Source organism: Mauremys reevesii, linkage group 15, assembly GCF_016161935.1.
Source record: "Mauremys reevesii isolate NIE-2019 linkage group 15, ASM1616193v1, whole genome shotgun sequence".
Taxonomy (NCBI): Eukaryota; Metazoa; Chordata; order Testudines; family Geoemydidae; genus Mauremys; species Mauremys reevesii.
In genome coordinates, this window is record NC_052637.1 from 35666609 (window position 1) to 35689442 (window position 22834).

The following is a 22834-nucleotide window of genomic DNA, read 5'->3' on the forward strand; positions in this document are numbered from 1 at the left end:
TTCGCCTTGCGGACGCCACCTGCCGGCGGCAGCGGCGAACTACAGCCAGCGAACAGTGCCTGCTGCAGCAGGGAATGACCGGATTGTCAATCACTCTATCACAATCGTGTTCCTATTGACCACCAGGCATCATTGTGAGTTTTATCTACCTTGGGTTTATTTTTGACGACTGTAAAGCTCAGAGCAGAATCAGGGCCCATATTTCCTTTATTGGTCCCTATTTCCTCTTTTTCATAGTGACATTCATGAGAACTGAGGAGCGATCTGAAGAACTCTGTGTGGCTCGAAAGCGTCTCCTCTCCTCAATAGGGTGACCAGATGTCCCGATTTTATAGGGATAGTCCTGATTTTGGGGTCATTTTCTTATATAGGCTCCTGTTACCCCCCACCCCTGTCCCGATTTTTCACATTTGCTGTCTGGCCACCCTACTCCTCAACAGTAGTTGGTCCAATAAAAGATATTGCCTCACCCACCTTGGCACAGAGGAGTGTCTGTTTTAGACCCTGATCCTGCAGCTGGCTATGCATGGGCATTAGAATATGGCTGGTTGGAGCCAGATTCAGGATCAAAGCTTTAATTATCATTTAAACTCTCTGTTCCCGCCCCCCCATCCCTCCAACACACTCCATGTAATGTTAATCATGTAAAACAATTCTGCTCTTACATTCTTAGGAGAAAAACTGATATTAACATCTTAAATCCATGATATTGAGGTCAGATTTACAGGGTAGAGCCCTATACATATGTGGAGTCTCATTAACTTCAGTGGGATTACTCACATGAGAAAAATTACTCTTGTACGTAAATGTTTTTGGTTTGGGTCTGCAAGATAGGAGCAAGGAGTTCTTATAGAAAGCGTAAAACCTGAATATCATGAAATGAGAATCTCAGATGTGTGGGCATTAAAAGAGAGAGAAGGAAGGAGAAATATTTTCTTAGGATTATGTCTCCAGGAAGAATAAATTTGGAAAACCTAAATCACTAGAGAAGTTGTGGAAGCAATGACTGTAAATCCTTTTAGCACACACAAATCACTTGCTGATTTTATATACAATTCCTTTCCTCATCTCACAGGCTGGATTTAGCATCCAACATCAGAAAAGCCAGTAGTTCTCATGTAGACAAGCCCAATAAATTCTGTAGCATAACATAGGGAAATCAGCCGATTTGGGAAGCCAGCTAAATCTAGCCGCACAGATAGAACCAAATGTACTGGCATCTTGACTGCCGCACAGATATCTGTTGCATTTACCATGCAGGGGAGGAGAGAGGGCGCCCTGGGGTAGTAACCAGCTCCCTTTATAACCAGAGAGCCAGCACTTCCCTTTTCACTACGCAGCTGACTAGAGACCCGAGTCATATGATTTTCAGTCAGGAAACTCCCCAGTTGCTGCAGAGATGGAGCTGCTGCTTAGACAACATGTTATCCCGCTGCTTTTCCTGCTGACTTTGGGTTCAGGTATGTTTGGTAGGGGGCTGAGTGTATGAGAGATGCATGTTTAATTAGATCCATGAGGAGTTATTGAAGCCAGGGGTGATGGACATTACTCACAAGCACCTTTCTCCTAAACTGACTGTTTTATGGCTTGTTGAACTTTCGGGCATTTATTGTTAGGTGAACACTAAGGAATGAGTGATGCCTCCTTTTACCCTGCATACCCACTCCCCAGATATTTTTTGTGCTAGGCCCTGGCAGAAGCATCTAAATCCAGATGTGCTGAGAGTTTTGTGCAGAGCTTTCAAAGACTGATCCTTTTTAAGGGAGTCTGTTCCAAGCTCACACTGTTTTAAGCTTTGCCTATCCTGTGACATTAATGTAATCCCTTCCTTGGGACACTCTGGCTGTTCCCTTGTTTTTCACAGTGCAAAAAGTTTCCAAGTGTGTTCAGCCGTCAGGTCCTAAGAATATATGTAACCTAATCACATATAAGTAGCCCCACTGAAATCAATTATAAGTATTTGCATGATGAGTCACAGATCTCATCCAGTGTCCTAGAATGTACATGTATATCTGCTGGGGAGTACTCTGCACCCCTCCCATCTGTAAGAGTAGCTCTTTCTTTTTACTCCCAGAAAAGTAGCCTTGCATTACTGAAGTGATAGACAGGCAGTCTCTTCTTTATGTGGTATGCATAAGAACTGCTCTCTGAGGCTCTGATCCTTCAATAAGGAACATGTGGATGGCCCTTTGCCCCCACACGGAGCCCCATTGACTTTAATAGAGCTCTGCATGAGTCAGTCTGCACAACCTCAGGATTGAAGGTTTGGGGATCAAGTTTGACAATCTGGTGTGTCCAAAAAAATTTTGGTTGAGGGTGGTGCTTTAATTTGAATGTGATGTGCCTCTTTTTAATTTAGAGCTCTGTGCTGTGCACCCTTAAGCTAGTGTCAGTCTTTATTATGTGGCTGACTTTTTTCCTGGAGAAAAAGGTCCACTTCCCCTACCTGAAAGCATGAATCTAATGTGGGGTGGGTTAAAGATGCCAGCTTGTTACACAGAACAGGATTTAGATGGAATCTAACACTCTAAACTCTGCTGCTTCTCACCCTCTCCACCATCACTGGTCTCCCAAGACAAGTGAAGATAAGTCTCTGTTGTGTAACTTTTCTCAGATTAAAACCTTAAGTTGCTGACTAAGAATAATGTAACTGAGATGTTTTGGAGCTTACTGTCAGGGCTATTGATAAGATATAACTGGAGAGACATTGTTTGTCTTATGTGGATAATTGTCTATACACATAATTGCCTAGGTTTTAGATGAGGGGTCATACAATTGATGACCTTGCTGGATCTCTAGGGTTCTTGAAATAACTAAATAAATTGAAAACACAAAAAGGAAAAATAGTTAACAAGCTGAAAAAACAATATTCCTTGTTCAAATTCCACCTCTCTGATTTACTGCAAGCTATTGTATTATGCAACATTTAGGGGGTTATAGACAGGACAAGGACTTGTAAAAATTAGGCTGTCTCTCTCTACTTCAGCTGTTAAATGGCTTTCAAGCCCAGCTTCAGGATTTTTCCTGAAGTTAGAAAAATAACTTCAAGACACACCTATGTTGACCATTGTAAGCAACTGCCCAGTTTACTCCTAATAACTGATTTAAAGTTAGATGCACACTTCTGCTGGGAAATTTATGTGGTTTAATTGCAAGCATTTTAGTTTACTTGAGGCTGACTTTCCTTCCTACCACAAGATTCTTGTGGCCTGGCCTTTCGGCTTCCACCTTCAGCTTCTATGATCCAAGCTCTTTGATACTGGGTAATGGAATATTCCCTGGAGTGAAGCTGCCTGAAAATTAAGGCCCCTATCCTGCAATTGGACCTGGATCCTATGCAGACCCTTGCACCCACTTCAATGGGGCTCCCCATAGGCACATGGTCTGCTGTTCTGGATCCAATTGTAGTATCAGGGCCATAGGTCTTTAGAGCTTGATACCAAACTCTCTCCTGGAGGTCATTGCTTGATTGGGCAGCAAAGACTTTTTCTTGAATATAAGGCAAACGTGTTGTTGCACTTCAAAGCAGATAGAATTTTTAGGTAATGTTATTAGTCCCAAATAGCTTGTCAACTAATGACAGACTAAGGCAGAGGACTGGTTGAGGGTGCTATCCTTATTTTTGAAACCATGACACGATGTGAACTGATGAGCTGAAGTCCAATTTGGCAGTAAGAATGAATGTGGATTCTTGATGCTACAAAGTACCAAGAAAAATATCAAAGAGTCACATCAGATCTAAAGAGAACACGGCTAAACCAATTCTGATTATAATATCATTCTACATGGGTAACCCTTCCTCTACTTGCAGTGTTTTCAAAATATTCTGATAACACTGCTAGCAAATTGTAGGCTTGTTCAAGGCCATTAAAGCTGCTGCTCCTCAAATCCAAGTGAAAGTGCCTCTCCAAAATAAGCAAGCACTTTAATGTGCTTTTGCAGAGATGTGGAGCAGTTCTTAACCCACACTTCTAACAAAATAGATGGAATCATTCCAGTACTATGCTCTAGGTCATCTTTACTGATCAACCTGCTTCTCAGTTACTGGACATTCCACATTGTTCTATTGACTATTTTGTGATAAAGAAGACTAGCGAGAGGATTAAGCTTTAAAGGCCTGCTCCCTACAATGCATCTGCATCATACACCATAGTAGATTACGCCATTGAAGTTATTATCAATCTTCAGCTGCCTTCACTGGGCTTTGGATCAGGCCCTAATGATGACTTTTCTTAGGGCCCTAAATGTAACAATATTTGGATACTATAATATCATGATTTGATCTTGCCTGCAAGATTGGGACCAAACTGTTATACCCTGGGGCTGAAATCTTGGCCCCATCACAGTCAATGGAAGACTTGAAATTGTCTTCAAGGTACCAGTATTTCAGCCCAGCTCTTTGCAAGTACTTAAAGGCATGTCTGGTCTAGTAAATTTATTCCAGCATTTGGACAGCTGCACTGGTGGTAATGATAATGGAAGGCCCCAATCCTGCTAACACTTAAGTACAAGCATAACCTCATTCCTGTGGGTAGACCCGATGAAGTCAAAGTTATGCAAGTGCTTAAATATTTGCAGGATTTGGGTAGAAGTTGAGTGTAGTCAGGGTTCAGGTGTTTTGTTCAGTAGTAAATATTTTTGAATGAGAGTGTTTGTAATTACCACACCCAAAATTAAAACTCATGGGTCTCAGCCAAGTCTCTGTTGGTCAAATGTTTCAAGGCCAAATGTCTCATACTCTAATTTAGGTTTGGCAAGCTGGTCAGTTGACAAATAATGTTTGACAAATAATGTCAACTGACCAGCTATTATTTGATCACCGTCAGTTATCCTAACAAGAATGCTCTGACCTACCTTTTTGATTGCATCATGATACCATTCTTTCATTTTTTAGAACTTCATTTCATTGTGTTTCATGTTTTTCTGAGTTAAAATAACTCAGTTAAGAACTTACTTTTTGTAGTTAGATAGATACTTATGCCTAAGGACTAGCCTACTGCAGACCGTAAAGTCTTTCTCTTTGTTGTTACTGTTTTAATAAATTAGTTCTGCAAAATATTTGACAATATTGATATGATTTGACAATACTAGACCTGTCATTGACCAATTATTTTTGGACTGGTCAAATGCCCACTCTACTCGACTGAATCGGATACCCCTTTTCTTTAGGTGCAGTTATAAAGCAATCAAAAGAACAGAAAGAAGCATGGGGGTATGTAACAGTCAGAAGCAATGCATCCATGTTCTGGTGGCTCTACTATGCAAACAACTCTGCCAAAAATTTCACGGAATTACCTCTCATTATGTGGCTTCAGGTAAGATATTGTGAAAGACATTTTAAAAGGAATCTTGATTTCTACACCATTCAGCATACTGATCTTCCATGGTATTCTAGCTACACAGAAATAAGATTCAGAGCTATGACTTATTCTCTGAGTCCTGTCTGAACTAGGTTTCCAGGTTAGATAAGAATACTGAAAATGTTAAAAATCAATTATATAAATTAATGGGACACCTCACCTGGAATATGTGTTTAGTTCTGATCACCCTATATCAACAAGCATATAGCAGAAACCAAGAGAGTTCATTATTCTTTGGATTGTGATTGTACTTAGTGGCCTCAACCTCTTTGTGCTAGGCACCCTGCAAACACATAACTAAAGGGCAGACACACACACAAATCCTAGACAGTATATTATAGGAGGCAATGTTGAATATAATCTATCAGTTGACACAGGCTTTCACATTCTGGATTAATTCTGCAATGTGTAGTGCACCTGCTGCGCACCTGGGGAAAACTGACTATTATACGTGCACTAGCTCAGTAGCTGACTCTTCCATAACCTACTGCAGTGAAGTGTGCTCAGCTCTGGATGGGAAGAAAAGCTTCAGAATGGTATCTGTCTAGCATAAAGATAATCAAATGCTTTCACAAATTAGTGATTGAGTCTTTTAAATTCCTCTCTCCACAAGCAGGGTGTATATATAATGAAGGAAGACGGGGGCTCCTTTTGCATTTTTGCATGCAGCACACAAACTAGTCCTGTGTAACTTCAATGATCTAACTCTATTGCTTCGTCTTGATTCTAATTAGCTGTCTTGTTTTCCCCCATAGGGAGGTCCAGGAGCTTCAGGCTGTGGATTTGGGAACTTTGAAGAAATTGGTCCCTTGGATGCAGAACTGAAACCAAGAAATACAACCTGGGTATAGTAGAAAGTTTAAGATTGATAATCTTAGCTTTTGCTCATTGACTTATAGATGAGATCTTGCTTTCTTAGTTAGGTGATTGACCAGGCCAAAAATGCCCCAAGCAGTACGCTGTCCATCTTAAATTCAACACTTTCTAAGACAAGAATTTTTTTGTAGTTCTACTTTTGATCTAACAAAAACACTTGAAGTGGTATTGAACCATCCTCCTCCACATGTTTGCAATCACTTGCTAATCTTTGAAAACTTTATCCCTAAAATACTGTAGTTGGGGAAACAGCTGCTAAGAGCTTAAGCATAGGCTTAACCATTTGATTTGGTGGAGGAAACACGGTTTGGTGAACTTGTCTGTAATACACATCTGGGACTGGGAAAAGGGGAAATCTGCATGTATGAGTAATTGAATGGAGACTTCATACAAATCTCCTTTCTCCTGGTTGTATAGCTGCAGGCAGCCAGTGTACTGTTTGTCGATAATCCCGTTGGCACTGGATTCAGTTACACAAATGATAGTAATGCGTTTGCAAAAGATCTCTCCACTGTATCTTCCGATATGCTGGTTCTTCTTAAAGAATTCTTCAGGTTGATGAAAGACTTCCAGGTAAGGAACTCTAATTTTGTTTAATAGCACTAAAGAAATGTGTGGTTCTAATCAAGCATCAGAGAGGATTAGTAAACAGCTAGACAGAGGAAGATAACAGCCTCTCCAGAAGGTAGCATATGCCACTAGCTACTGCACATCTGAACAGCCATATTGGCTCCGACCAATGATCCATCTAGCCCAGTATCCTGTCTTCCAATAGTGGCCAATGCCAGGTGTTTCAGAGTGAATGAAAAGAACAGGGCAATCTTTGAATGATCCATCCCCTGTCGTCCACTCCCAGCTTCTGGCAGTCAGAGGCTAGGGACATCCAGAGCAGCAGTTGTATCCCTGACCATCTTGGTTAATCACGATTGATGGATCTATCCTCCATGAACTTACCTAAATTCTTTTTTTAACCCAGTTATAGCTTTGGCCTTCACAGCATCCCCTGGCAACAAATTCCATGGGCTGACTGTGCATTGGGTGAAGAAGTACTTCCTATTGATTGTTTTAAACCTGCAGACACAACTCATGTCCTTTTTTTCTCCCCAGTTTAAAGGTGACATTGAATGTCTAATTGACATCTATTGCAGCTGCGTTTATTTGTGCTGCTGTCTTTGGCCCCAATCCTCCATTCAGGCTGGTGGATTCTTGTCCCTGTGGTGAGCCACACTGAAGACAATGAAGCTCTGTGCATACAGCATTGTAGGATCGTAGCCTCTTTAGGTGCAACTCAGAATGAACAAACAAAATATCTAGTGTTTGAGGGATGAACAGGTGCAGTTTGGGTTTTGTGCAGGTGGCAGAGGTTGGGCAAAACGTATATTGCTCTGGGAGCCTAATAGCCTTATGGTATGGTTTCCTTCTCCAGACTATTCCATTCTACATCTTCTCAGAATCTTATGGAGGAAAAATGGCAGCTGGAATCGCTTTAGAGTTGAATAAGGTAAAGCAGATTCTTCCCTACAGGAGTGAATAACAGCTTCTTCCTTGGCAGCATGTGTATTTTTCACATCTTGAAGAAGGGTCTAATGATGTATTTGATTTTTGTTTTGTTTTTGAGTAGAAGCTTTTTCATTTTTAGAGAGTAAACGTTCTTTACTGTAGACGAGAAAGATCTTAGTCAAGCTAAGAAGTGGATAACTAGGAAATGATTACATTGTGCCCCAGGTCTCAGGGGTTAAATGGAGCACAGGCAGCCTTGTTGGGGTTGATTTTCAAAGGCACACAGGGCAGTTAGGTGCTCGACTCTCATTGGAAGTCAGTAGGAGCTGGGCACCCAATTTCCACTTGTGCCTTTTGAAAATCTGCCCCATATATTCTTTAGCCCAGAGTCAGTTGCTTGACTTGGTGTACTCAGGGCTTCGTTGAATCATCCATGTGCCTCTGACAAGTGACAAGGCTCTTGAGGGCTCAAGATCACTGAAAGAAGCAGCTTATTCTCAAAGGCTCAAACTGAATTAGAAATTTCAAAAACTTCGAGCTTCCATAACTGACTTTTATAGATACAGTGTACGAGCAAACTATGTACTCCCTATCTTCCTTCTGCTGGTGCTGTTGTCTTATCCTATGATAATCATATCAGGCCATGAAGTTCAAGAATGAATTCAGCGATTCTTACAGAGCCTCCTCTTACGAAGACAAGTGCCAATGATGAATTTATAGTCATTTGGGACATAAATGGACTCTCATCAGATCTCATTTGTCATTGTGTCTTGATGCTAGTTAAAATGAAAGGGTTGTTTCCTGTAACACAGAGGCATTTCTGCTTATCTTGCATTGTGAAGCCTGTTTCTACCATTTGCTGGTTAAGGAGAACTAGGAAGAAGATCCTTGTTTACCTAAATGTGTGTTAAAAACTCTCTTTACATTATTTTTAAAGGCTATTCACGATGGGAGCATAGAGTGCAATTTTGCTGGGGCTGCTCTCGGAGATTCATGGATTTCTCCTGTAGGTATGTTTATAGGATTTTTGTGAACTTCTCCCTCTCCCCAAAAAGCCCACCTCTGTCTAGAATGCTGTCTGTGCCTACTTTAAATGGAGCAGATCTCCAGTGAATGCAGGAAATCTAATCTGGGTAAATGTACATTGATGTTCCAAGGAGCTGTAATTAAACCAGCCCCACTTTAGAGGGGTCAAAAATCAAAATGGCCTTAGGACAAAGCTAGTAACAAACTCATGTTCCTTTAGATGGGTGGCAGGGGAGTGTCCCTAAAAGTCACTAAAAAGTCACTAAGGCTTAGCTATGGAAGGAGTCACAAGGCTGCACCTGATTTGGCGTGCTCCTTATGTAATCCAAGCACATTTCAAAAATGGCAGGTAGGAAAATGCCTGTTTTACCACTAGCCTCTACAGTAGGTAGGGGGCTTTACATCGGGAGGTCTAAGTGTTCCTAAATTTCCACCACATCAAGCTTTTAAACTACTGTTTGCATTTTACCACCAATCTCTAAGTTTATTGCTAACATTAGAAGCCACCAGCCACAGCAGTGTGATAGTTAACAAAGCTGGGATGACTGTTTGCTTGGAGAGAAAATGGCAGAGGTGAAAGCATTTCTTAGGGTCCTGATCCTGCAGTGAGAGCTACATAGGGAGACCCCATTGGCGGATCTGGACTTAGATGTGGGAAGTTAGAAGGGTGGGAAGCTATAGGTTTACCTTAAACAATCTTCCCTACCTGTGCTACAAATAACAACCCTGTCTACATGTTCTCATGCACTAGCACAGTGCTAAAATGTTTCAGTTGCAAATGCTGCAGGAGAAATGTCTATTGGTTGCTTTAAACAGTTCCATTGGATAACTTGCCGGGAGCTAATGTCATGGTGGTGGGTTTAGACTTTGTAAACAGCTTCAGTGCCTAAATTTTGTACTAAATTTGATCTGACAATGCCTCTTTATTGAGTAATTCATCTTTGCCTCTCTATGCTGCTGTCACTATTATCCCTGCTATATTAGAGGGAAATTTGTGTCTGAGAAATTATTAGATGCTTGAAACCTATTTTGTTTCTCTAGATTCTGTGCTTTCCTGGGGGCCATACCTTTACAGCACTGTAAGTATCTACTCCATCTCTGCTATTTGCAATAATTGTTCTGGTTTTTAAGGCTTCATTCAAGACCTTGTATTATACAATTTAACTCCAAGAGGGGACTTCCATTTCTAGGCTAGCTTTCAACCAGTATACTGGTAATTATACTGGTAATTAACAGGGCATGACATTGACTTATGGTCTCAAATCAAATTCCTTCCATGAGTAATTGGTTGTTCTCTCCCTGTTTGCATTCCAGTCTCTCCTTGATGATCAAGGTCTAGTGGAGGTGACTGCCGCTGCCAAAAAGGTCATGAATGCAGTGAATAAAGGGCAATACACACTGGCCACTGAGCTCTGGAGTCAAACCGAGGAAGTAATTGAACAGGTATGAAAATGCTGTCTGGCATCAAGATCTGTAAGTAACCTATGCTCATGGCTTATGGAAATGAACAAATTCAGGTAACGCTTTGCTATTAACATACAGAAGGGGCAGTTTCTCCATTACCCCGCTCCTTGTGCAGTTGTTCACACCAGTGCACTCAGTGTGCTACCATGCTGATTTGAAAGCATTTGATACTGTCTTTGCATTGGTGTAAATGACTACACAAAGTGGTAGGCAATGGAGAATGAGGCCCAGATGTGTGCGAAGCAGTACAGTAGCAAGGTTTTGAAGGACATTAAAGCAGATTTAAAGTAAAGCACATGACTAAGCCCATTGACTTCAGTGGTACTACTCAATCTTAACTTTAAAAACATGCTTTGCTTGGTTGGGCCAAAGTATGTGTTTTACAGCGACAAGTGCTACATAAGTGAACCATATGTGACTTAAAAAAAAAAGTCACATAATGCTGTACTAAAGCTGAAAGATTATGCTAAAAACTGCTTCTCGTTTTTGGCTGTTTTGCAGCTGGCAGTGTTCTGTGCATGGCTGGTTTCACTTCCTCGTTTCATGCTTTAGCATGATACTTTGGCTATCTTTTTGCCTTTCTCGCTAAGCCTGTGTAACCATTCCTCCCAGCTGCAATGTGTATGTAACAGGGATGGCACAGCTGCTCCACTTTGGTTGTTGCTATGGAATGATTTCTAACTTCTACATCAGAACTTCTAAATATTTAAATTTAATTATGGAAAATGTGTAGTGTCTTGTTTTTAATTCTGAGTAACTTTAATGGAAACACACCTCTTCTCTGGTCCAGTTCCAGTCTATTGGCTGTATTAGGGATGTGGTGAATCCACAATTCTTGGATTCATCTAGATATGATGAATTGGCTGCATCAGTTGTTCCAGAATATGGATGCCAAATATTGATTGACACTAACAGAAGGGAGCATGTGGGATGGCTGAGGCTGGTGTGATAGGAGGAAACTGAGCAATGGGAAGCCTCACATTGGGAAGGTCTAGCCGAAGGGAGCATCTGGGAGATCTGTGGCACTGAGGCTATGGCTGCAGCTGGTGGAAAGTCTCTGGAGCCATGGATGGGGTGGTGGGATTCCAGGAGATTCCCACCTCTTCAAGGCTAGGAAGGAAAATCAGTAGAAATGCCTATGCTCTCCCTCACTCTCTCTCTCATACACAGTTGCGTGTGAACTTTGGGGACTGGAAAAAGCCCTTTCCCAAAACCCATCATCAAAAAGGAGGGAGCAAGGGACCAAAGGCCCTTCCAAAAAGGCCTTTCTCAAAATAGGGCCAGAACAGGGAACAGAATAGGGCCCCATTTAAGTAGGGAACATTGATCCCTCTCCTCTCTGCGGGTAGAGTGCAACCCTCATGTGTCAGAGAGATGTTTCTCTTATAGCTATTGAAATAAAACGTCGAGTCTGATATCCTCTTCTCTCACTCTTTCAGAACACGGACAACGTGAATTTCTATAACATCCTAGCCAAGAAGTCCCCAGATCTCAAAGCCTCGAAACATGAAAATATCCATCTTAGTAAGTTGAGGGGAGTATGTTTAAGAAATTAAGCTTCCAAGGGCCTGATTTGCAGAGGTGCTGAGCACCCAGACATGTGGTTGTGGGCAGTAGGAACTGTCTATGGCTACCACATCTTGCAAAGATGCCTCCAGTGTTCTCAAGCTCCTGAACCTACTGGTCTCCGTACAGGGAGAGCTTGAAGAATACTCTTGAGGGATATACCACAGCTCTTCTGTGGCATATGCGCCCACCTAGATATACCCTGTGCACTCTGGATATTAGTCACGGGCAGTAGTAAATTCATTACTGTAGAACTTCAGAACTTATGAACTAACTATGTCCTCCAAACACTTGCATGGGATGATCTGATTAGACACTTGCCTCCATCAGCCTTCACGCCATCACTTCTTCATCGCCTTTAAATATTGACATGGAAATAAAATAACTGTTTTTTATTGGCTCCCAGAGACAGATGGGGGTGGAGAGATGAGATGAAGAGCCCTCCTTACTTTTAAAAGTAACAAGTGGTTGCAGCTCAAAACTAACTCATCTGGTGATGAGAAGAATTTATGTTCAAGCTTACTAGCTAAAGCAGAAACTTAGCCCCAGAAATGTACTGTTGGGAACAATATGCACTGGCAGAAAAAGGAACAAGATAATGACTCTGTTCCTCTTTTATCTTCTGACCATGCTATAGGCTGATTCTATCTTCTACTGTAGACCTCTTAAAAATCAGCAAGTCTCTTCCTCTGTGTACTATTGCGGTTTCAGTAGCAAAGAGTTTCTTAGATCTGAACAAGACTTGTTTTTGCCTTGTGGTGTTTGTTTATCAGACACCATCTTCGTGCATATCCAACACCCTGTGCCGCAGAGTAAACTCTTTTCTTTCCTTTCAGTTAAACTTTACCAGCGCCATGTCGAACGGCTGCATAAGGACAGCTTAAGTGACCTGATGAATGGACCCATCCGAAAGAAGCTGAGAATCATTCCTGACTCTGTCACATGGGGAGGTACCTTCCTACCCTCTGACATGGCTCTAATGGGCAACTTGTCACTTACACAGTTTTGTAGTCTGTTCAAAGCAGTCTTGATATGGTACCACATAAAGTCTCCCTGACTTGCTTGTTAAAATTCTCATCCTGCTTAGGCCCAACTGTAGGACAGTCTCCTAAAAAGGACCCACAACAGGGAACTGGGCAGGCCTATGAGCATAGGCATGATTCTGGTCCTTGTGTTTTCCCCTTTAGCCTGCCAGGGTCTAACTAGGTGCACACCCTGGAAGGGAGAGTATGCCTAATGCCTGAGCAGCTGAAACCTATCCATGCACCTCAGTCTACCAAAAGGAAAGCCGGTGCTGTGAGAGTTCAGGGAAAGGAGGGTGTAAATCAAACCAGAAGGAAACATTAGAGAGCAATGCTGAATACCTGCCAACACCCCTCCAGATTTGTAATGGGAGATGGAAACTGACAAATCCGCATGTGTAGTAATGTTAGAAACGTGTGCTGTGCTGCTTTGATATCCCCTGTATATATGTGGAATTTGGCCATTCTCCATTTCTCTCCAGTCACTCAGACTGATCATTGTGGTCTGGAATGTACCGTTCCAGTGCTTGCTTTTCTGCAGCAAGGAATTGCATTTCACAACTCTTGGCAAGCCCTGCTACTGATGCTTCCATTTAAAGATGACGCACTTAGTCAATTACACTGTCTTTCATGTTTGAATCCGTATGAATAGGTCAGTCAGAAGAAGTCTTCTTACACATGGCCGAAGACTTCATGAAGCCTGTCATTCATATTGTGGATGCGCTGCTGGCAGCCAATGTCAACGTTACTGTCTATAACGGACAGCTGGATCTCATTGTGGACACCATGGGTAAGGATTCATTCTTCTTTCTGAAGAGAAAGATGTACACTGGTCATTAACATATTAAAATCCCCCCATCTATAGTACTTACATAGTCCCCACTACTATAATACCTATGCATCTCGCAGTCTTTAATGTATTTAGCCTCACAACACCCCTATGAGGAAGGGCAGTGCCATTTTCCCTGTTTTATAAATGGGGACCCAAGGCCTAAAAGGACTAAGTGACTGGCCCAGGGTCACTCAGGAAGTCTGTGGCAGAGCAGGGAAGTGAACTCAGGTCTCCCAGGGCCTAGGTTAGTGCTCTAACCAATGGACTATCCTTCCTCTACATTAAGGTACATTTGTATATCTTACAAATCACACTGTGTCACCCTTTCAGGAACACAGGCAATAGACACATAGATCTTATTCACTTTATAGTTTTCTTGGAGAGGGTTTAAGCTGGGTTTGTTCCCAGAAGAGACCAGGAATTCAGTTCCCAAAATCCACAGATTCCTTCCCCACCCCCCCAACACACACACACACACACTCCGTGGTGCAGTGATGGGACGGCAGCTCTATGTAGGGGTTAGTGCCGCCAACTGCTCCCTGGTGCTCTTCCTCCATGCTGTCCCTTAGTACTCTTGGCAGAGCACCCTGACTGCTGCTGAGAGAAGCAACATGGCCCATATACTCCAGACACATTTTTGCATCCTTGTAGAGCCCCTGTCATAGTTTTTTGGAAGGCCACAAGGGAGCTGACTGCCCCCTGACTATCCCATCCTGGTCAGACCCATGGGCTTGGGTCCCCTCCTTTCTGCTCACACAATGCTATGGGAGCCTTTCATCTTGAGAGAGCATAGGTGGGTATGGCTGCTTCTTCCATGTAGCTTTCCACTGAAGCTATTGAACAGACCTAGAAAAGTCTGTTTGCAGTGCTGGGTAGTTAACTATCCCTAAATAATTCTCAGTCAATTAAATTAAAGCCTGCTCTGCTGGGAGCATTAACTCTATGCTGATGTGACTTGTAGCTAATTAGGGTACCTGAGGCTAATTTTTTCCCCTTCTATGGCAAAATAAGATCACTAAAAGCGGACTTGAAAAGTGGCTTTCAAGCAGTGTTTTAAACAAAGACTGTTTCTTTCAGAAGTTTCAAGTGGCTTATAAAATATACAGAGTGGTTGAGACATCCTAAAAGATGCACCAAAATGGGCACACAGTGAGTCACTCAGTAAATTATGCAGCGCTTCCATATGTGCCAATAGTTCCAGCTCAGTCTGCTGAAGCTGTTACTCTGGATGCCTGGATGAGGAGAGCCGCACTAGCAGCTGCACACTCAGTTGGGCTGCACCTCTGAGTTGTACCTTTGAGAGGTGCAGCTCAGAATCTGTCCCGCAGTGTCCTCAGGACACTGCTAACTATAGTTCCACGAGGAACAGAATTCACTGTTGGAAACTCGCTTTGCTAGAGTTGGGAAGTAGAAATTAAGTTTGAAGGGAAATGCTGGACTAGGTCTCAGATCACAGGGATTTGGTGCTAGGAGATATCCCCCCACTCTTAAGAATTTGATCACATTAGTTACATCTCTGCCATGCTTACTTCCAGCTTCTTGAGTTACACACCATGACGTAACTCCTAACTATGTCAACATAGTGTAGTTTGCCAAGGGCAGCAATCCAAACCTTGCTACTCCTGAGATGGAGTCAACAATAAGGGTGGATCCTGTTTTCTTTTTTTTTGTTGTGGTGTTTTTTTGGGGTTTTTTTTTTATTGCTGTCTGACCCTGGCCATTACTGGGGATGTGGTTTACTTCATTGTCTTCTCGTATGTCTTTCTAGGCATCACAGGTTACGCTGGTGGCGTATTTTGTTGTTAACTATTTTACTACATGCCAGGTATTTTATAGCACAAATAAAGAAGTGGCCCCTCCTCTCCCAAAGCACAAATAACTGAGTTATCATCTTTCCGGCCTGATGCTCTGACTCTGTCAACCATCCCCCTCCACACAGCCACACCTACTTGAATCCCTCCACTGGATGCCCCTTACCCACTAGATCAGGTGCAGGCTTCTTGCCCTCTCCTTTAAGGTCCTTCACAGTTCCGCCCCACCATACATTTTACCACATCACCCCACCCACTCTAGCCTTGCTCCCCCATTATGTCTACTTCCCGCCCACCCCCAAGAATTTGTGTGCCTTCTTCCAGGCAGCCCCCTATGTGAGGAAGGCCCTCTAAATTTATCAGTAGAGCCAATGGCCTCCTCCCTTCATGTCAAATACTCCTCACAACCTACTTTTTCCATGATGCCTCCACATAATTAGCCCACTAACTAATCACAAACTAAGGAGCTGTGAGGTGACTCTATATTTATACATGCAAAACATGACTGGTGTACATATAAAAATGGACATATGTATTTCATTCCTTTCTCCTGCCCTACTGATATTGATTGTACTGGATGGCCGGCCCTTTGGGGCAGGGACCATGTCTTATTCTGTGTTTGTACAGAACCTAGTACAAGGTGGCCCAATGCTGACTGAGCACTCTGGGCGTTACCAGAACAGAAACCATTAATAATGGTGTCAGAAGTGACACGAGTGAGCTTCATGGTCAGTCTGGAGCTGGTGGGGTTGAAGGACATGTGCACCTGCCCAAGAGCACATGCTTGCTCAGCTTAAGCGCATGTACATCGCGGTTGCTCAAAAGTTTTTGTTTGTCTTTAAGAGACTCCACACTTGTGAAATGAAGCTTCTGGTCCACATTAGGTGTCACTGGAATATCTCATTCTGAAGCAAATCCCCAGAGTTCATTCTGTTTCCTTTTTCTCCTTTGTTAAAATAGTCTCCTGTACTGATCTGGGCAAACAATGCTCTTGTATAACGTAGTTTTATTGCTGTAATCTCTCAGCCCCTAACTGCTAAGAATAGACGGCCTAAAGCTCTCCTTTTCAATTCCTTTTCATGGACAACCCAGCAATCAATAATTCTTTAAACAGATGCTATTTAGGATGTCAAAACTGGTAAGACAAATTGGAGTGCCACAAATTGCTATTTTTGACGAAAAATTAAACTGCACTTCTTACAGCATGAACTGCTGTAGTAACTGAGAGGTGGTTTTAAAAACAATAATAGCTTTTTAAATGTCCTGGAACTGGTCTCTTTATTTGCTGTCTCAACACTTTTCTCTTCCCTAGCTTGCTCTTGAAAACAGATGTTGCCTTTTCAGACTCTCCTGGCTGAATGACTGTAACAAACAGCAAAACAATGGCCCTAATGCAGACCGTGTTTCCAATGTGTGCTTGTGCTATCACAGCTTGTGCTGTCAGCTTGATCCTGCAAGGTGCTGAACAGCCTCGATTCCTACAACCTTGGGGACAGGGAGTCCAGCAACGTGCAGGACCAGTGCTTGTATTGGTATCGATATACATTTAGAACCAGAATGAGGCTTATTTTGCATAAGCATGCGTTATGGTGGGAACCGCCTAACATTGGTCTTATGTGCCCCCCTGAGCTGAGAATTCCTACCTGCCGATGTGTCCATCTTTAGGGTTCTGTGTAGCAAGGGAGGGCTTCAGGATGTTGTGTGGGAAGGGGAATGAAAATATGCTGGAGTTGCTAATGCATAAAAATGCATCACATAAAAATGACTCATTTACAAAAATCAGTCATAAAAATACAAACAAGTCACAGTTCTTAGAACTGATCAAAACCTTTGGGTCAACTTTTGGAATTTTCACAAGACTCTGTCCCCCAGGGAAGAAAATCCTTTGAATTTTTTAATTAAAAGTTGGGTGTGGTGTGTTGGGGGGGGGGGTTGTTTGTTTGTTTTGTTTTTGTGGTTGCAAAAAAATATTGTTTGAACATTCAACATTTTTTTTGATCGATTATACTTGCTATATATTTGTTCATGTAGCGTCTAGAATAATGGGACACCAATCTCAGTTGGGACCTTTGGATGCTGCCTTACTATAAACAATTAATAATGAAACATCACTCTTCTATCCCTAATTTAGGCCAGGAGGCGTGGGTTCGGAAACTGAAATGGCCTAAACTGAAGCAGTTCAGCCAACAAAAATGGAAGGCTCTGTATGTATCTCCAGAGTCCCCTGAGACAGCTGCTTTCCATAAGTCCTATGAAAACTTGGCCTTCTACTGGATTCTAAAGGCTGGGCACATGGTAAATAGCACAATTGCTGAAAGACAAAAGAAACCTAATATTAGTCAAGTTGTAAATGATGATGTATCTGTCTGCTTTGCCTGCATAATATGGCTAAAAGCTTTCCCACATTTGCATGAACACTCCCGAATCAGACTATGTAGATTATTCCTTTGATTAATTAACTTCCTGGTCTGGAGATCTGGTTTACACTCAGACTTTGCATAATACCCAGCACAGACTTAATGGGCCTTATTCTCCCTTTCTCTGTGCTGGTGTAAATAAATATGCATTATGTGGAGCACAGGTTGTAAAACGCTGCCTTTCTAGTTTGGTAGCATTTTACACCCAGTACTTTGCTCAGGTTTAATTGACTGTCAAATAAGGTAATGGAAAATCAGATCTTAATTCAATACTGTCTCTCTAAATTGTTTGAACAAAGAGCAGTAATCTGCATTTCATCCATCTTTGTCACACGGTGTAGATGTATCTACTGTATTGAGAAAAATGTAATCTTTCTGTTCTGTACAACAATCCAGAACCATGGGAGGAGGGTAAATCTTAATTACACTTTCCTTGCAGACTCCAAAATATTAGAAGCCTGTTCAGTCAACACACTGAGGCTTGTTTAAGGGTTTGTTTACACTGGTACTTTACAGCGCTGCAACTTTCTCGCTCAGGAGTGTGAAAAAACATCCCCCTGAGCGCTGCAAGTTTCAGCCCTGTAAAGTACCAGTGTCGACAGTGCACCAGCACTGGGACCTATTCCCCTCGTGGAGGTGGGGTGTGTTTGTTTGTTTTTGTTTTTTAGAGTGCTATGCCACGACTACACAAGCCATGTTAAAGCGTTGCCGCAGCAGCCCTTTAACATTGCCAGTGAAGATGTACCCTAAGTGAATACCACCAAACTGTATCTAGCAGTTTCCCAGCCAGAAACAGTTTCAGAATGCAGCCACCTTAATTCACTTCTGTTTCTTGGCCTTGCCATGGAATTTCCCATAATTAGTGACTTTTAGGCCTTCAGTGTATATTTGTGACCACCATCCTAATGCCCTGCTAGTTGCACTCTTTATTTCCATCCTTAGCAGAAAAGTCTTAATACATATAAATCCTCTCCCTTAATGACCCTGGAGAAATGTTACCAGTGGGAGTACCAAAAAGCAGAACTAAAGGACTCAAGAGCTGATTATCCTTTCACTGGGTTGTTTTTTTTTTTAAATGGGAGTACATCTATTGTCGTCAGTAAAGTTTATTCCCACTGGTGTAAGACTAGCATGAGATCAGAATCAGGCCCCCTGTCTTTCTTCCCGCAACCTTGGAAACAAAAAACAACCAAATTCTGAACTGCGTCCAACTTATTTTCACCAGTCCTAGAGCAAGAGCCTAAGCTTGCTTCTAGATTAGGGACATTCCCATGACTGTATATCTGCTTGAGGCACATGGAATTTGCTTCTAATGTTGTCAGCTCTCACTGCTTGGGAGGAAGATTGGCCTGTTTAAGGCATAGAACTGGGAGTTAGGAGACGTGTTTTCTCTTCCTGGCTCTGCCACATATTGCTGTTTTACCCAGGGAAAGTCACTTTAACCTGTCTGTGCCTCTGTTTTCCCATCTTTACCTGACTGAAATCCTCCCTTGGAAAGTACTCTCACAATGCACTAATATCAAGGAGCAAGGTGAAGGCTGTCCTAGAAAAGCAAGCTAAATATTAGTGTGACTATGAAACATCTAGAGCTAGCAGTCTGCTTCCGCATAGCAATTAATAACACACTCTCTTTCCCTATGGTAGGTACCATCCGATCAAGGGGACATGGCGTTGAAAATGGTCAGGATGGTGACACAACAAAAACACTGGTGAAATGGATGCCAGCTGGCATGGTTTTCATATACAACTCCGGTGTATTAGCAGAACTTGTGCCACAGACTGAACTTCAGAAGGAACAATCACTATCTGGAAATTTAGCCTCTTTTACACTTTGGTAATGTGCAAGGCATTTAAGGAGATGCACGGTTTATTCTTAAATGAAATGCTGCCTTTGAATTTGTAAACTGTGATTCTCTGCCTCAATACTGCTCACACTGACTTTTCCTGTGGTAACTTCACTCTGATAAATAACACACTCAGCCACTTCTTTGAGGATTTCCCAAATGCTTTGTTTATGAACCAGTATTAAGATGAGTTTGCTGCTCTAAAGATTCAACCTCAGGCAGCGAGCCTGCTTCCATAAGCTGTGGATGCTTTTTCCTAAACAGATGACTTTGCATCTGCGTCAGACACTATTGCTTTCTATCAAGACACTGCAGAGTGCCTGTGCTAGGACTTCATTTTGGATCCAGATCCAGTTTGGACTGAGGTGTGTGTTCATACTGAACCACTCTTTCTACTCTTGAGCCTCCTTTTTCGTGTGCGTTATCCAAGATTTGTTTTTTAATGCACTCAGTGCCGCACAACCATCGCTCAGTAAAACCTTCCTTTCCCCATTATTCAAACAGGAAGGCATGGATACTTAATATGAGAATAAACACTGTGCCAATCCTTTCTCTTCATAGAATGAGCCAAAGTTCTAATGGCTAAGAGCTGCTGGGCTTTTGGCCTCCACCCAGAATGTGGAAAGGAGAAGGTTATTTAAGCGATAAGGAAGAGGCATAAGTCAGAACAAATACCCCATCCATATTTTTCTAGATCTTGGATTGAGTCTTGCAGTGAGCTATTGGCTTTGCAATTTGAAGTGGGGATTCTTTATAAAGTATACGTATCCCAGTTCCCCAGTGAAAACAATCACACAAATGAGGTATCTGAATCACTTCATTCCTGTTGTGCAGCTGTAATCCCCTTTGAAAACGACCCCTTTTATCAACACTCAGGCAGCTTGTTCCAATTGTCAGACTCCTAAATAAATAGCAAACAGCCCTGTGCCTCCCCACATATGAAACTTAAGAGTATTAGCGTAGCAGCTATTTTGCAGTGTAGTGCTATGTAAACACATGTGCATGAACTCTGCTGTGAGAGCATCAATAAGCTGAAACTGTGCTATGGGGAACTTTGGCAGTGCACAAACAAGCTACCTTTCCAATAAACCAGTGGATCTCACTTAAATGCTGCACCTTGTGGAATCAAGTTGATTTGATGCCTAAAAACTTGTACCTCTATGGTCTGGATTTGGGGAATAAAACCCTAAGTGCTAAAGAATGAATCCAATAGTTACATCTGTGCTGATCTATATATTGATCCTGCTCTTGTCACATTTTTTAACATGTTCTTGAAGCCAAATAAAAGCCTATATTGTAATGCATTATAGCACTTTCTGCCTAAAAGCAGCAATGGGAGAATACTGCCATGTGCCCCCATACTTTATAGATATATAAGTGGTAGGTAGCTAACAGCACCAGGTTTCTTCTCCCCTTGCCCAATGCAGAGAAAGTATGGAGGGCAAGACTCAACCTAGAACCAGTGACTTAGAGGAACAGCTGGTTATGATCTAAGGGAGGGATACAAGCAATTTGCCTTTTTTCTTTAACGGGGAGTTATTTTCCCCTTTCTTAATCATCACCCAAGGTAGATGGTGGCAGTTCTGTTAGCCTGCAAGCTTTTGAAAACCGATTACTTCCTCTGAAGTAGTACTCACAGGAGTACTGTATGCCAAAGTGCACTAGGAAACACCTCTGTGCAGGGTAGCAGGGTCTGCTTGGCCAGTTAATGCACAGCAGGTTAGTTAGTGTGCTGTAGATTTACACTCCAGCTTGCTGTGCACTAACTCGTTCTAGACAAGCCCTTGCTGCTACTTCAATCAAACCCCTAGAGAGCTGTTGAATGGCTTTTGCCCTGTTTCCTCTCCCACTCCAACAGTCTCAGCCATTCCAGGCTGAGTTTGTTCTGAAACACTGGGTGTCCCCACAGTGCAGCAACCATGAGGCTGAATCAGTCCATTGGGGTTTAATTAACTGAGCTGAATGCTTTTTCCCACACACTAGGGAGCCCAACTTTTCAAGTACAGTTGGTATGTTCATCTCAGCAGTGTAAGTTCAGTAATGTTCATGATGCTGCTGCAACCCAGGAGGGATATTTTGGTTAAACAGCAGGAGCTGTAAGGCTGAACATACAGGTACAGTAGGCTTGGTGTTGGGCTCGTTGTTTTTTTTTTAGGCTTGCTCTATATAAATTTCTACGTATCACACATAGAATTGAGAGTAAATGGAAAAAATATGCTGAGACTGCAAGAATATGTAGTCGCTTAATATTTTCAAGAGTGCTATAAACTGAAAGTGCCTGGGATTCAGGGTTTAAAGAGATGGAGGTGCTCTTTAAATGAGCCATTCGGGTGAAATGGTTATTGGAAGGTCCATGTGCTGATCCAAAGGATTTTAAAGTACAATCTGCTCTTGGTCTCACCATACCAGCTTCAAGGCAGCTTTGTACCCATTCACTTCCCCCAGGCTTTTTTCTTTCCAGAGTAATTTTACTAATAAATGAGTATTTATGCATCACAACGTTCTTTATAAACTATACCCAGGAAATGCTTGATCCACCACTGTGGTTCAGCTACCTCGGGAGTGGAATGCAGCAGCTGTTTAATTCTGTACAGCATCACTGAACTGCCTAGGACAGGAAGCAAGGAACACAGGTCTAAATTTTCCAAAGGGGCAACTGATTCTTGGGTGCCCACCCTGAGATACATTAATGTGTTCTGATTTTCAGAAGATGCTCAACACTTCCTGAAAAATGAGGCCTCTCTTAGGTATCTCAAGGTGAGCACTCACAATCCCTCATTACTTTTGAAAATATAGGTCATAATGGACATAATAAACAGGAGCAATATGATTTCCATTCTACCTATACATGGGCATATTAGAGACCAAATGAGGCGCAGACACCACCCTTAATGTATCTTTTTCTAGTTCAAATGGCTATTGAAGTTTACACGGCAAGTGGTCAAGTTCTGTCTTCTGTTTCATCTGAATAATGGCAGGTAGCCCCTTAATCCCACCGTCCCTAACAATAGCACTGGTAACTGGTTCAGACTCAATCAGTACATTCCCATCACCAAGAGCACTTCCTGCAGAATCTAGGTTTCCTTCACCAATATTCATCCAAGTCCTGAGTAGAC

The 22834-nt window shown here is 42.3% G+C and overlaps 1 protein-coding gene across 2 annotated transcripts; it reads left to right on the plus strand.

Annotated features, from left to right (window-relative positions):
• Positions 1–9: 9 nt before the first annotated feature.
• SCPEP1 (serine carboxypeptidase 1) lies at positions 10–21022 on the plus strand. Of its 2 annotated transcripts, none has more exons than XM_039501267.1 (13): positions 10–134; positions 5170–5315; positions 6116–6205; positions 6654–6809; positions 7663–7737; positions 8674–8746; positions 9804–9841; positions 10077–10205; positions 11666–11750; positions 12629–12742; positions 13467–13604; positions 17589–17752; positions 19519–21022. In XM_039501267.1, the coding sequence occupies exons 2-13, from the start codon at positions 5241–5243 to the stop codon at positions 19585–19587; spliced, it is 1206 nt and encodes a 401-aa protein (XP_039357201.1). In that variant the 5' UTR covers positions 10–134; positions 5170–5240; the 3' UTR covers positions 19588–21022. The 2 variants fall into 2 exon arrangements, with proteins under 2 accessions (XP_039357201.1, XP_039357200.1); XM_039501266.1 differs by lacking the exon at positions 10–134 and adding an exon at positions 1315–1460.
• Positions 21023–22834: the final 1812 nt, after the last annotated feature.